This window comes from Telmatherina bonti (genome assembly GCF_933228915.1).
Source record: "Telmatherina bonti genome assembly, chromosome: 7".
Taxonomy (NCBI): Eukaryota; Metazoa; Chordata; class Actinopteri; order Atheriniformes; family Telmatherinidae; genus Telmatherina; species Telmatherina bonti.
Window position 1 is genome coordinate 28724727 of NC_136625.1, and position 16522 is coordinate 28741248.

A 16522-nucleotide genomic window follows, 5' to 3' on the forward strand; every position below is an offset into this window, starting at 1 on the left:
CAAGAAATCAGAATCGAATCAGGACAAAAGCGTATCATCAGAGCCCTACTATCTATCTATCTATCTATCTATCTATCTATCTATCTATCTATCTATCTATCTATCTATCTATCTATCTAAACGAACTAACTAACTTCAGCCAGAGTTTCTCCACCATGAGATTAACAATTATGATTTTGAAAGAAGTGTCTCCCACTGAGGCTGTGGTGGTGTGATGGATAGCACCATCGTCTCACAGCAAGAAGGTCAAACTCAGATCAAATCAGAATACTTTAATAATCCCAGAGGGGAATTGTTGCATTGCAGTGCACCTTAAAACAGTCAGTGACACAGTAAGTTAAGAAGAAGTAGTAAAGAGAGCAAGTAAGAAGAAGAGTACATAAACTAAGGTGTAGATTAAATAACAAATAAAAGATTTAAAAAATTAAGATATAAAGAGGTTATGGTTCAGACCGCATTAGGGTCACAGGAATAATTTCCTGTCATGTGCTTTATTGCAGCAGAGTGACATGAGCCTGTTCCCGAACATGCTTCTGGCTGTCCAGCATCTTGAGGAGTGGATGTGGAGTGTGGATGTTCTTCTTGTGCTTCCTGTTGTTGTATTTAAATATTTGTCCCTGGAAATGTGGTTGTTTCTCTATGTGTCCTCGTGTCTAACCAGCTGGGTGTCATAGTGTGAATTAAAGGATTGATATCACATACATCAATGACATGGAGATGTCCCAGTGCAACGGTGAATAAAGAAGTGTTGCTGGTTGTCAGTATCACCATCCAGTTTATGTACATCTGCCTGACTGCCACTCTGCCATGTTTTGCAACAAAACACCTTAATTACAAAAAGAAATCTGATTTCAGGTTTTCTTCTCACAGGTACTCCTGATGATTGTCTGTTTTCATTTCCTGGGAGCCTTAGATGTTTGCCTTTGTTTTTACAGTTGTAGAAGCTGTTCAGTGTTTTTCTTCTGTTGAGGATTGATTGCAGTTACCGTGGTTTGTCGTCTATTTTCCCTTTTTCCATCTTTCTTCTTTCTATTTCTCCTCTTTCCATCTTTTCCCTTCCGTTGTCTCTCTGGTCTAGCCCAGAGGTTATAAGCAGACATGGTAATAAAAAAAAAAACAACTTTAACACAACATAAATATACATGACTTGACTAAATGAATATATAATAATAAAGAAGGAATTAACGAATTAAGGAGGGGCCCATATTCAAAAGGTTCCTCTTGGGAAAGTGAATTTGTTCAGCACAATACTGCAGCCAGACCATCATTCATGGTCTTCTGCCATGATGCTGACAGGACAGGTTAAAAACAAAACTTACAAATCAAATAGTCTTGCATGAATAAAATAATCTGCACAGCGGGGTAAAGTGTTCGTGTTTCAGTGCACAAGAGAACAGACAGACTCAAATGCATACAGAGAGAAAAGTAGCTTGTCAGCTTTGTGAAAGTGGATCATATTGTTGAGATCGCCTGCTCAACTTGTGCGATGCATATTTACTGAAATTTAAAGAGTCTGCTGCGTTTTATTTTATCTGGATTTACTGTGAACAAAAGCAAGTTATGTGTCATAATTTCACTTTTTGTGTTTTTGGAAAATCTGTTTAGTATGTTACAGCCCCAAAACGTTTTAATTTCTTCTCTTTGAGAAACTTGCCGCTTTTATCCAAATCTCAGTTTCATTTTATGAACTTTGACATCCTACTTTGCATCAGGTACCATTCATTTCCTCTGCTGTGGCCGTTCACGCTGAATGCCACGAAAGCCACTGAATCTCTGCACATGATAAAAAAAAAGACAAATAGCACCAGAAATGTGAGCTGACAAGAGGCCATGTTCTTTGTTGGGGAGTGCATGAATATAGCAAAGCAAACAAATAAAAATAAGACATATAATACAGGAATTTCCAGCAAGTGTGCTCTATAAATATTTACAACCCTTTGCAAGGAAGTGATGGTCTTTTGTACCCGTTTGTTCTCTTTTCACAAGGTGATATTTAACATATTCAACTTGTCAAATTTGGTACAATACTTACAAAAATTGCTCTTCCTGATGAAACATGTGATTATTTTCATTTGCCAGACAGCTGCTCTTCTCAAGACTTTTTTTTTTTTTTAAATTCAGAATCAGGTCCAACTACTGTGTCGTAAATTAAACATGACACTGCATTCATAGATTCACAGAGGTCTGAATCACAGCTTTTTTTTCTGGAAGCAACTCAGAAAGACAGTCCCCTCTGAATGTAAACCTTCCCGCAAAAAAAAAATCAAATGAACAGGAAGAGGCTGTGGGCAGTAAGAGGGTTTGTCGACTTGGGAGTGAAAAGTGTAATGTTTACAGAATATACGTTAGGAGAGTTTCATCGATTCACTCCCAACTGCCTCAAAATATACTCATATTTAATGAGATGGATGGTTTGGCTAGCAGAGGATTAGAAATCAGCCTTTATCTCAGAAAGTTCAACTTATGTTCCCACACAGCTTCTCAAGGATGCTGCCAGACTGACATCTTTCCTCTTCCAAAAGGTTGGATTTACCCGAAGATATAAGTTTAACTCAGATGTCCCATCTTTGTTCATTTCTATATGGTATATTAATGCTGGATATGTCCCAGATAGGTTTTGGTGAGGTGAACATTAATCAGGGAAGTAGCTTCATATTAAGTGACCTTAGAGTTAGTAAAGATGTTTCATGTGGCATAAGTTGAAAGAAAAGGGATTTAGTGTAGCTCAACTGGCTGACCATTTCTAAAGACACTTCAGCTCAGTATTGCAGCTTGGCTTAAGTTCAACTCCTGTCCTGGACCCTTTATTTCTCATTCCCAACCTCTGATGTGTTTCCTGTTAAACCACTGCTAAATAAAGGCTCCCAGTGATCCTATAGAACAAAAGAAAAAATTGGATGGCAATTTCTTTTCCAATCTTAACCTTCATTTTTCTCATACTGAAACAAGTTAAACAAAATATTTGCAGATATATAAAAATCTATTGGTGATTCTTCGAGATGTAACACTGCGATTTTACAATTTGATTTTTTTTTATTTTGTTTTACAACATGATTAATAGCAGACAGAATATTCGGCTTAAAAAACGTTTTATCCAGCTTCTGTAAATGAAATTATAAAAAGCTGCAGTTTTGAATGTGGTCCTCTGAGAAATGTTTCTCATGCTGAGCAGAGCTGATGGAAGATAAGTGGAAGATAATGGACAGAGCTGCAGACAGTTAATAAGACAGATGACCCACGATGCACACAGCTAACAGAAAGAGGAAAACAGGTCACGTACTCATCCCTTTGCCCTGATTTATTTTCAAAACTTCCGTAAACATGGCCTCCTGAAATCCTATGTCAAAGGTAAAGAGGACATGTTTCTACTGCAACTTTCTGGAGGCTGTTCACTGTTTAAAACACCAGCATATATCAGCATCTATTCATGCCATTTTGATCCATGAGGAGAATACCAAAGTAATGTCATGCCTGTTTAAATGATCATAAATATAGATGAAGAAAATGGCACATTACTGCAACAGCACTGACTGCACAATATATAACGGCATAGTGGTGGTAAGCATACACAACACTCACCAATTCTCCCACCAGTGTATGGCTTAGAGAAAAATAGAAGAATTTCAGGAATCATTAAAGTAGATTTTACTGGGGCTGGGCCATTAATCCAGCATTCTGTGACACCTCCAAGCACACAATGCTGGGTAAATTGTAATTTGCATTTAAGCACACAAACTGCAGCTATATCAGTCTTGCTGACGGCAGTGCCATCCTGTGGTATGAATCCATATTGGTTCAAAGGTAATAGGTATAATCGGTAGCATAGCAAATTACTCCTCTACGCTGCGGCAAAGTAAGAATATTATCTGTGCAAGTGATCTTCATGCAAATCAGTTCTGGGTTTTTCTTGTTTTTGTGGAGTTTTGCTCAGTCTAGGCCGACTGTACTACTCACTTGTCTTTGCTTTTCAAAGGCCTACATTCACAGAAATCACAATCGGACTTGACCACCTGCAGATGCCAACAAGTTAAATCTGTAAAAACATTCTGATTTTATCTGGATGTGGAACACCGGTCTCTATATTGATTAAACCACCCATTAAGGCAGTGTATAGGTGTGGAATTTTGTTTTTCATCCAATCCAACATCAGTGCTATAGGAGAAACATATTTCATACAAATGCATTTACACATGGCTACCAAGCATAGGCAAGCAAGTAATAAAGGCATATACTGCATCAGTGTGCCAAAGTTAGTGTTTTAATTCTCTATTTTTCCTCCTTAAGCAGCTTAGCCTGCATCCAACTTAGTCTGGTCCAGCTATGGATGATCAAGATATCTGAGACACACTGCAAACATCAATACTCAACCGTATGGTTTGTATGGTGTGTTTAAAATGTAGCTACCTGTAAAGCTACGTTGTTGCATACATTAATGGTTCCTTGTTGCCTTCAAGTGGAGTAGGACATGTGGCTTATGATTTTGAAAACGTTTGGAAAAACTAACTAGTTTTAAGTAATAATGATAATTTGGAAACTTTTATAACTTAATGTAATAGTGTTTTTTTTTCTCAATTAAGTTTCAAAGGTTTTTAGGATTCTGTTAAGCTGCTTTTTTTAAAATCTGTTTTTTTATTTTCCTTTTTTTCCCTCTGTTATTAGTTTTGATGATAACCAAGCATTACCCAGATTACTATTTCTGCCACAAGCTATGCTAGTAATAGTAGTTGTTTAGTCCTAAACATAACAAGCAAAACCAATTAAAACCGTCCAATTATAAATAAAAATAATAATAATAATGTTTTTTTTTCTTGCACAATGGCTCAGAAAGAGCTAAAAACAAAATAGCTTAGAGCATTAAACGCTCTTTGACTTTGCATGAAACAAAAACAATCTTTTAATAGATGTGTAACATTTGTTTCACGCTCGTTAAACTCTTTTTACCAGGTGCCTTTGAACGCACCACGGGTTTCGGCGCTGCTCAGCGCTCTCTCCTCTCATCCTTTTGTGTCTCTCGTCCAATCGGAACCTCAGGTGAAGGCAGCTGGCCGCTGATTGGTCACGAAGGAGGAAGATGCGACGTTCGTGGAGAATAGATTGAGGACTTTTCAAACCATCCTGCTAATGTGATTAATAATCCACATTTTTGATGCCTCGACGCGTTGCGGTGTGAGGAGTAATCTGTCTGGATTATTGGCCGCGGGACACTGACGGTCTTGGTTGATTTTTCTTCCTGTTATTTCTTTAGTTTTTATCAGGTTTCTTCTGTAGGATCGTTTGATGTTATGTCGGCCCGCTGCGCTGTTTTGGATGAAGTCATTCCCCTCATAATGTAGCTTGGGGTTGTTACGCCATAAGTGTCGTGACTAAAGGTGAGGATATGTTACAAACTGGATTTATTGACATGGATTTTTCATTACTGGTTGTTACAGGAATCTCATTTTTACTCATGTCTTTGGTTTTATACCCGATCGCTGTTGTTTGGGCCTTTTTAAAGCCTTGCTGCCGCGCTAATAGCAGGCAGTAAACCTGAAGTGTGCAGGTCCTAAAGTGATTATGAACAAAATAAACAATGAAGTCCTGGAAAATGACACTGTGTTGCTTGCTTTGCGTTTTAAACTAGATTAGTTATATGATTTATACACACAAGTAAATGTATTAGGAAACAACTAAGGACAATGTAAATAAACTTGATTTATATCATCTCCCCCAGTGACAGAGTAATATTTGTGGTTGAGCCTTGTTTGGAGATAAAAAGACATGGCTGATCTTCTTGTAGGTGTTGCTGTGTGAACAATGCACGAGCAATGTCTGATGTTGAGGCCACATACGCAGACTTCATCGCTTCTGGCAGGACGGGACGCAGGAACGCCATGCATGACATCCTGCAGAGTCCCACCGACCCCGAGGGGCGAGAGCTGCCCCTCACTCTGTCTCTGTCCCAGCTGCACATCAACACAGGAGGGGGAGGTAAACCGCAGCATCACACCTAAACACTGTGCAAAGATTTTTCCTATGCAAACTGTAACTTAAAATCTTGAGCTTTTATTTCTATGCTGTGACATTTTAGCTATACGGTATCTTAGAAATATCCTCAAGCTGGATCTTAAACATCTCAAAGTGCAGTAGACCCTGAAGGTGATCCTAAACTCCCATGCAGATGTTCCACCCTAAAAATGAAACTGTTAAAGATATACAAAATACTATGTTCTTGGTCAGAGTAATTGCATTACTCTGAGTCAAATCATGTGCTGAAATTCTAACAGGATTAATCTTTCAGGAGTTCCTTTTTAGAACAATATTTCCACTTAAATATGACCCAAAACATTGTGTGATGTTTCCCACATTTCAAACCTAGAGGAAAGGTAAGAAAGCAATATAAAATTATCAAGCCAACCAGCAGGGTATGCACCCCTTACAGGTTGTAAGTCTAAATACAAACAATAATGACCATGCATGCTCACCTTTGGTCAGGTGAGAATCATGCCAGTACATAACGGTGCTAGCCTCCACCCCTTTAACAAACTACAAAAGAATAAATGTATTTATGGAGGAAATGATCCAGTATTATTTATCTGCGAGTCACAGCATGTGAGCCTCGAGGATTAGCTGTTCATTTGAAGATAAAATTAGGTGTCTTGAGTCAACAGGATGACAGCTGTGTGTGAGTAGGTGCCCTGTTTTATTTAAAGAACAGGAATCTTTGAATGTCTGAGCACTTAAAAAAAAGACTTTGTGACGCTCATAAGGCTGGAAAATATCACCAAGCCATGTCTGTAGTCCAGCCAAAATATGTTCAATGGGACTAGAGAATTTCACACACACACACACACACACACACACACACACATAGGCTACACAGCCAATCCAAAAAGACAAGTCACACACTACTATTTAGTTGTACTTTTAGTTTAATTACAGTACCAATAATTCTGATAAGCTTCTGAAATGTCACAAGATATATTTCTATCCAAAGTTACATTCATTTAAAAAGAAAAAAAAAAAGTTTTAGCAGAATAATTTAAGTTGTTCATAAAACCCTCAGGCTCCTCTAAATTAAACCTTCATTCTAAATGAATTAAAACAGCTAAATATTGCGTGCGGCCCACTTCACAGGGACTACTGGGTGGTCAGACCCCACCTATCCAGTTTCTTTTAGTCCATTTAAAATAGAAATTAAACAGTCAAGCAAGTTAACATTAACTCACTAGACTCATTATCTTATCAATAATTATTCCAAAGGTGACAAATATTAACATATAGAAGAAAAACGTAGCTAAGCAAGAGAGCCGCCATCTTGCAGTACTGTAAACTGTGACGTCACGTTTCAAGGTGCAGATGAGAGTCTCTTTGTCTGGATCACACTGAGACAAAATAGTGAACAAAGGAGATGAGAAGACAGAAAGGGGGGCATCGCTGCTTCTGCTGGGTGTAAAAAGGAGTTTTATGTAAAAAGGAGCTGATGACAAAACTGTTCATTTTCATAAACTTCTGCTGAAATGCAGAAGTGAGGAAGAAGAGCCCTCCTACTGAATAGAAAACAATCCAATGAATATAACACTTTCTTTTAATTATTATTCTAATTAATCATTTGGCATGACAGGGAAACTGTGATGTACACAGGTTTGCAGACACGTTAACTTGACTTACGAACGGCAACATAAAACACACACATCCCCAAAGTTCAGGAAAATAAGGCTTCTGTTGTTGCAACGCCAGGACATACTGAAGCAGCAAAATCATTGAGCGGACGCTGTGAGCTTCAGCCATGTCTTTTGGTCACACTTTGTGAAGACTTTGCAGTGCAACAGCAAGGTGTGGAGAATCTGAGAGAATGTAGTGTAAAACGTTACGGAACCAACGTGGGAAAATTGTGCCACTGCTGCTTCCTTTTCTGCAGATGGAGACGACATTGAGGACAGCCAGATCTCCTCCAGCTCCTCCCAGAGGGAGGCGGAGCAGAGGAACAGCTAAGTGACCACACACTGCTGCCAGCAAACGGAGAGCTGCAGGACGGAATCCAGACGTCATCATGATGAATTTGTTTTTCCAGTGCGGGTTGGTAGCCGCAGGGTAGTACCATCACTGTTGATGTGGCTTTTAAATGGAGCAAAGAACACCCAATATTCACTGTAGAGGTGCTGTGTTGGGATCACTCCGTGCTCTTTGCGGCTCTGCTGTGAAGTAGAATTCCTGGGGTGCGTTTCAGACCTGGACGATACAGAATGAGAGTTTTTTTAAAGCACTTTTCAAGGTGATTTATCTTTTTTTTCCCACTTCACATACAGAAATAGTGAGGGGGGGGGGTAGACAGGTTCCCAGTGTGAGTTTTGTAGTACAGGCAATTGCAAGACCACTGAGACAAGCTGATGTGATGGGTCACGGTGGGAGTAGCGTGTTTCTAGAGGGGGTGTAGATGAAAGACCACCAACGCTTAATGACTTGTGCTTCCTTTGAATTGACAATGCTGCAGATGGATCTGGACTCAGCGGCAGTAGGAAATAAAAAAAAGACTCTTATTAAGCTTCATATGCTGTATACAGATGTGTGATTACTGTCTTTTATACCACTGCAAGCTGCAGTTTGAGCAGAGGCGCAAGGCAGCAATGTGACATTTCAGTTGCTAGTGGTGGAAAATGCGACAATGGGTTGGGATTCTTCGGGATGTTCATATTTGTTTAAAGAAATTCAACATTGCCATTATAATCACCACTGTAGAGGAGTAGTTTGTCAGGTTTGTAAATACATTTATTCTGATTAATGTCGAGAGTTAGATGAGAGGTGTTTTTGTTATTTGTATTTAAAGCTCTCTTTGTTTGTGTGTCATTGTCCTCCGGTGCTCACGTCAAAAGGTCATTAGTTATAGGCAGGGTAGGAGGTGTTAACCAGGAGCATTTCTGACTATATTGCTGAAAAATACCCTTCACATCCCGATTGCAGCCAATTAATTAAATCCTCTAACACAAAAAAAAAACAATATTTTGTCACCTGTGGAACGGACAGGACTAAAAAACACCATCCAGTTGTGTTAATGGGCCTGTTCTAAACGATTGACTGGTGAAAAGTCGATGAAACTCAACTGCCATTTGTCCCTCTCTCCTCAACCCCTCAGGAATAAGCATCACATGTTTCTGTGCTTTGGAGGCTTAGCTTTGGGGAGGTAAAGTCTGAAGAATAGGGTTTGGACTTTTGAATAATGTATTTTCAAAATGCAGCTTGCTTGAACGGCTTTTCCAGGATCTCCTACCCCGCCTTTAACAGTACACTTCCTCTGTTTGCAAAAATTAAGAAATAATTATATAACAGATATGCGTGCTCCAATGTGCACAGCAGCTAAATGTGAAATCATAAAAGTACATGGGAATGCAATAGTTTTAGGTTGATTAGTGCAGTTTTTCCTCTTATGCACAGTCTGTAGCTACCAGGCTGCACTGAAAATGCCTTTGACCAAGAAACTTTATGCTACAAAATCAATACAATCACAATTACTGGCACAAAATTCAGAGAATATGCAAACACTGAAGCCAAATAAAGAAAGCTGATTTTTTTTTTGTCCACTTTACTGAATGGGCAAAAAAGAAATGTGTTGAACTTTCTGTTGAGGACCAATGGATTGTTTTTGTACGCATTTCTGCACTGTGATCGTCTCTGGACTTAAATCAACACAGAACTGAAAAACAAGAAGTATTTAGACAGATGGGTCACCTAATACAAATTTACAGAAACCCAATTTGCAACATTTCTGAGAAGGTTCAGTACGCTCTAAGCTAGCTGCTATGTCTGCACAGAGGATGTAGAATATGTGTGTGAGATTTATAAATAGGATCACTTCTTGGACTGTAACCACAATTTTGTCTTGTAACATTTAATCACTTTAGTCATGTACAACATACCGAACTGACATGAAAAGTCTCTAACTGCATGTGTTCATCCAACCATAGACTGCAAATAAAAAGTGAACATAGTCGCATCACTTGTTAGGTGTCTGGACTTCCCGTCAGCTTTGAGCATCCCGTGGTGTGTTGTCTGGTTTACTCTAAATGTACGAAGCATCTTGCTGTACGGAAGAAGATATAAATGATGAAGGGCATAACTCCATTTATAGAAGCAAGGCAAGCTTGTAACTCATTTCATTTACAAGACAATGCAAGTGCTTTGCCTAAAACATTAAAAGCATTACATTGTGGTATCATGACACGATTAATATAAAATATGCCCTCTTTGTTATTTCACTTACAGCTGACTTACTGTGGTGTGAGACAGCAGACTGGTCAGATGTTGGACGGAAGTTTCCATCATTGCCATAGGAATCTAGAATAATAATCTTGCAACACAACAAGCCTTAAAAATTTGCACCGCATTAAAGACATCTGCAGTGACCAAATGCTTGTGATTCTGTTGTGATAGGGGATCATAAAACATATCAAACAGCTGAAGCCAGAGCTGTGCAGGCGTTGCTGCTGTACAGTACAGTATAGTAGTAGGGTTTCTATCTTGTACACTGATGTTTTAGTTAAAAAACTGAAAACCTGAAGATGACTGTCACAGTAATAATGTTCAACCAGGGCCAGGCTGCAAAAGCTACATCGAACCAAGTTGGATCTGCTGTGCAATACTATTAAATATTTTAAAAATGAGGTACTGGGGTAGTTTCATATCTCTTAAACCCAGTAAAAAGGTGTTAGTTAGGGGTTGCGGGAGCGGTTGGAAGTATATAAACAGCTTTCACTTCAATTGCTAAATCAAAACAATTGCCAGTTCTTGAAACTTTTCATAATTTCAGGACCTTTCTGTGTTAAACTGGTGAGCCCTTTTCTTCTTCACTGTCATTTTTGGATTCATCCCTGCCTACCTGAACCATCGGTGGATGGTAACAATCTCTAAAGAGTGATGTCTCAATGAAAACCAGAGCAATGCCATGCTCAGCCAGTAAAATCTAACAGTGACATATATGACGGTGATCCTTTAATGAAGATGGAAGTTATCCCTCCTCCATCAGTCAGTCAGTCAGTGGTCTCTCCATCTTTACCTCATTTTTTTACTGGAGTTCACTCTTATTCCCTTTGCTGTTCTATAAGCAGTGGGAATGTTGAATTACTGGGCATCATCATATAAAAGGTAGCAATTCAGTGATTATTCGACAATAAAAGCTATTCCTGATACTGGAAATGCATTCGGTCGAAAGTGGCACTTATTTTCTGTTTAGTGAGTCCTGCTGCTCAGTTCTGACCTAGTTTGCTCGTCCTACTTTTGTTTTTATCTGCTGGTTTCAACATGAAGGAAACTATTCCAGTTTTTATTGTTTTACAGATCTGATTCTGATTTATGATGGGGCGTGAATAACCCAGTCAAACTGCCTCATGCTCTTTATTTAGCAAACAGCGAACAAAGAAAAAGTACAAGTTCTGTTAAATCTGCAGTTTAGGCTGCATTCGTCCAATATAACTCAAAATGAACTACACATGACATATTACGCTCTGTGCTTTTTAAAAAGTGATCTTTGGACAAAATGAAGCCAAACTGTAGAAGCAATATGTCAAAGCTACATAGCTGTACTGCTTCCAAAAGAATTCATGGAAGGCTTGCAGTGGGTCAGCTCTACTGGAACTCGTTTCAACGATGACAGGTTATTTATTCACCAGTGGAAAACATTTAAAGTGGTTCCCAGTGTTTTTCAGTTGTGGATGTCTCAGTAAGTTCACTTTAATTCAGACTGTTCGCTTATTGATACTTGTGAAACTTGCTATAAGAAAATAAAAAGGCTCTACAGGCCTTTGTTAGCATGGAAACACACATCATAGAGTGAAGACAAAACAAGTAAGGGTTGTTTGGAAGGGTTTGCAGGAAAATAGCTTCTTCTATTGTGGAAGCACAACTTAGGTTTTCAAAGCTACATCTAAACAAATAAAACTTAAGAAACAGATGAGACCAAAAGGATGTTTAGTTATAATCCACAGCACCTCAACTGGTGGAAAACAAAGGCAACTTATTAGTAAAAAACGTATTATACAAACTATTAAGCACAAGCGTGGAGGGATGATGATAATTTGGGTTTATTTTGGAGGCCTGGACATCCTAAAATCCTCAGTATACTGACTAAGATATTTTACAGTATCTTTAATAAACTGTAAATAAAGTCCAGCAATGACACTAAAACAATGCTGTTAAAAAGAAAAGATGGCTAATGGCCTTTTTACAAGCTGTTAAATCACGGGGTGTTTCACACCCTGCCTCTGCCTAACGGGCAGGTTTTCTGAAATAAAACAACAGCAAGGTGTGATGTCATTAGTTGCTGTTCATCTGAGGTTATATTGAAATAATTTTAACACCTGCTAATGACCAGTTTTTGGTTTTTTTTGGGGGGGGAGGTGGCTGATATGTCAAATCTTGGGATTAAATAAGGCAGGGGGGCCCGAGTCCGGTTCTCGAGCTCAACTTTTTAATTGAATCCCTTCTTCAACACATCTGTATCTAATGGCTGAATTCCCTCATCCACATGCCATTCTGCTCTGCAGAGGCCTGTAATGAGCCATTCATTTGATTCAGGTGTGTTGGAGAAGAGTTGCATCAAAAAATTGTAGGATATTAGGTCTTGAAGACCAGACTTGTGCACCCTTGAAATAAGGCGTACATACTTGTCCATGAGACTGTGCATGTATGAGTGTGTTACTGATCTTCTCATCTAACTCTCAGGAGTAATGTCAGTAAATGCACTGCTTAAAATGTCAAACTACTCCTCGATGTAGATATGCAATACTCGATGGAGCTTCCAGGAACATTAATATTTGTTCTGTGTGTGTAAAAGTTTCTAACTCTGACACTGAGGCTGAACCACATTCCTGCCACTTTGTGTAATCATTTGTAGACCATCACGCATGAACTTTGACAACTGTATGCTGTCTTTTTTTCATGTTCTCTCCATCTATCCAACCCCTCCACTGCATTTTAACTCTGACTCATTCATGCTCATGTAAGAGAAGCAGATGTAGTTCTCATTTTGTAACCTTTAATCAATCAGGTGTTTGAACTGTAAACTGACACGTGACTGTTTCATGATGTGTAAACCCAGCTGTTCATTTTCCGGCATGTAGAGGTACAGCAGGTGCATGATTCTGCTGAATGTTTAGCTGTTTGTCAGACTGTCTGTAACCACATTTTCTACTCCTGGTGTTGAATAAAGAGAAATAAAACGGGAGAGGAAAATGGGAAAGCCTCCTGTGTTGCTGCACTTCCACAGCTTGTCCAGCAGGTGGCACTGTGGGAGAACGAATTCAACTTAATCATTGGAATATGCGTAGAAGTTTTGTAAGTGTGGGCCTAAAACTGTTTTGAATACATGGAAATATTTCAAATAAAAAATAACATTTAAAAGAAATCACTGCAATAATGATGGATAGTTCCATAAAAGTTTATAGATCTTTTTTTTTTTTTAAAAGTGTCAACTCAAACAAATGCAGAGTTTGTTTGGCGAACAATTTGTCTCTTGTGGCTCTGTGTGCACATAAAAGTGTGTGTGTGTGTGAGAGAGAGAGAGAGAGAGAGAGAGATTGTTGCTGATTATGCAAATAAAGGTTAGACAATTGTACCAGGAAGTTCAGGTAAGAAAGAAAAAGAAAAATCCCCCACCAGTTCCTCTTAAGTTCCTCATTCTGAGAGCCGTCCATGCAGACAGAGTGACCCACTTGTCAGATGTGTCTCTGTGTCAGCACGCTGATGAAAAGCACAAAGAAGACAGTCTTGGGAAGTCAAGAATTCTACAAACTGGATTAACTGTTTCTGTCAGCAGGGATACACACCTAGAGAGGTGAGGACTGATGCATGTGAACTGTGAATGAATATCAGTTAAAACAATATGTGTGGAAAGAGATGGATTTTAGTTTAACTGCGCTCTTGTGTTACATAGTCTCTTGTAAAGTGAATCACTTTTCTGTATTCTTTTAGGGTTTATCATAAAGTCAAGTTAAGTTCAGCCCTAATAAATTTGTCTTTTCTCTGAAGGTTATGAAGAACTATTTTAGGTTTTTTTAAAAAAACAAAACCTTGATATGCCCACATTTGCATTTCAATTTTACATTCGGTTATCTTTCTCTGCTTCCTTTTTTCACCTCTCGTATTTCCCACAGCTCATAGCTAAAGGAGGAAGTTTGTTGTGCGACAAACGGAGGGCTCCTCATCCATTACCCTCCATTTCCAGCCCTTTGCTCTCTGTCCAGTCCAAAATGTAACTGAGGTGCTGAACAGCAGCAGTAAACAAGTCTGCAGTGACAGATCCAAACTGCTGCTCTAAAAGCTACAGTTCACAGAGCTTCTTTAAGTGGATTTTCTTTTCTCTCATTCCTTCTATTTTCTAACTCGCTTAAATTGATGAACATTTTGCCTGATATATCTATCTATCTATATATCTATATATATATATATATATCTATATATATATATATATATATATATATATATATATATATATATGTATGGCTGGATGGATATTGTTTTACTTGCAAAAGACTGAACCATATTAGTTGTTCATAACCCCAAATTTTTAAAATGTTTTTTTGGCTCTTGAGTTGGTTCACATGACCAAAATAAAACACACAAAAGTATCTACTTTTTTTTTCTTATCTAAATATTTCAAATAGAAAAAACAAAGAGACTGAAAAGTCTTTGTGAAGTGACTAATGCAAGAAATGGCTTAGATTATAAATATAACTTTACTGTAGGCTACTGGCTATAAGCTAGTTTTCTATTAGGTACTCACTTTTTTTCCGGATTCTTATCTCGTGTGATTCTGCAGACATTATCAGCAGAGCTGAAGCACAATGCCGGGTTTCCATAAGAGCACTGTGAGCTCTGTAAGGAGGTGTACGTTCCTCTTTCCCTGTAGCTTCTGTTTTTTTATGCTGAGGCAAAGAATTTCCGTCTGTTTCATGGAAAGTTTAGCGGTGTGATGTGAGTCGGACTGGTCATGCTGCAGCTTGGTGTATTTGCACTAAGCAGCACTGATATTGTGACTGTATTCTAACTTAATCGGTTTATGATCATCTGAAGCGCCATCTAAATGTTTAGCGCTGCATGCTTCTGTTTTTTGCACACTCAATGATAATCTCAGGTTTGAACTTGGCTTGATCTTTAAATGCATCCAGATTCTTCCTAGTCATACCCATGCCCTTTCCAGCCACATACAGATCATATAATCTTAGCTGTTTTTATTCAAATTTCCTACACTGATGGTACAGAGCTTCCTTTGAGATGTAATGTCTGCAACGTCACGAATGTCCTTCTCACATTTTCCTATGGCATGAAGAAATTTGCCTTCATACAAAGTCACAAGTGACATAGAGAATAACTTAGAAATCATTTTCACTGATGAAATGATGTGCAATAGGCCTCCGCTGAAGAAAGCTGCATGTGGGGGGAATGTTTTTCCTTCAAATTGCTACATGAATGGTGATACTGGGATGTGCAAATCCTCATGTCTGTTATTATTTTGGATTTACAAAACACTGCAAACAAATGCAAATGCATGCAGATATAGCTAATTGTGAATTTTCTGAAAGGAAGCCTTACAGCTGCATGAAGTGGAAAAGTTCCTTTGTGTCCTGTTCATCTATATCTCAGCTACATGTCAAATTAACACTGTCTATTTTGAGGATTTTGTTTTCTTGCTTACTGCGGTGCAATCAAAAGCCCTGTGACAGATTAAAGTACAAAAAACTGTAGTCGTAAACATTTTTATTACAGACTGGACAGAATACGGAGATTCAGCACTGACAGTACAACACAGTAGAAATGTTTTTTTTTTTTATTTATTACTTAAGCTAATAGAACCAAACAGATGTTTAGTATAGCTTGTGTTAATGGACAAACATTGGGAAAGTTGCAGAAGTGACAGAATTATTAAAACAAACAAGAAAAAAACAGCTTTCAAGAGTAAATACATTAAGCCTCTTAAAATTGCAGTAATATATACTAAATTTACAAAACATCTGTTACCATGAAAATATGCTGATGGTTTACCACATTTTGGTCAATTAAAGTATGTTAAACAGGAGTATGGTATGAAGTGTGGAACCTCACACACTGAAGAGGCAGGCCATTTCATTCCAAGTCCAACATGTTTGTAAATCTTTTGTAGGTTTTTGTTGAAATGTAATGTTTAAAATGATGATCCCTGACCCTAGTCCTCCATGACCACTCTCCTGCTGGTGTTACATTCCTACTACAAAATCAGGGAAACATCAAAAGATTACATGACCGTGGGCTTTGAAGACCAGAGTAGGAGATTCCTGGTTTAGAGGACTGATCAGCTGAAAGAGTTTGTCTTTGTGTGTTTAGCATAAAGTTAGATTCATGCAGGAAAAAAAAGGGATGCCATGACCCTGACACATAGGAAACAAGACAGTAACATGATGATGACCTGGCAAAGTGAAAAGCAAACCAGGGTATGGATATACAGGTGAACTAATGAGGGACAGGTGAAGCAAATAAATAAATCAAACCAGATGTGCTGATGAACAGGAAACAGAGAGCC

General features: G+C 38.4%; 1 protein-coding gene across 1 annotated transcript; it reads left to right on the forward strand.

The window, feature by feature from the left end:
- Positions 1–5804: 5804 nt before the first annotated feature.
- Positions 5805–7971, forward strand: LOC306758284 (cAMP-dependent protein kinase inhibitor alpha-like; the record flags this gene model as incomplete). Its single annotated transcript, XM_079243565.1, has 2 exons — positions 5805–5967; positions 7898–7971. The coding sequence occupies 2 exons, from the start codon at positions 5805–5807 to the stop codon at positions 7969–7971; spliced, it is 237 nt and encodes a 78-aa protein (XP_079099691.1).
- Between the last annotated feature and the right edge of the window lie 8551 nt (positions 7972–16522).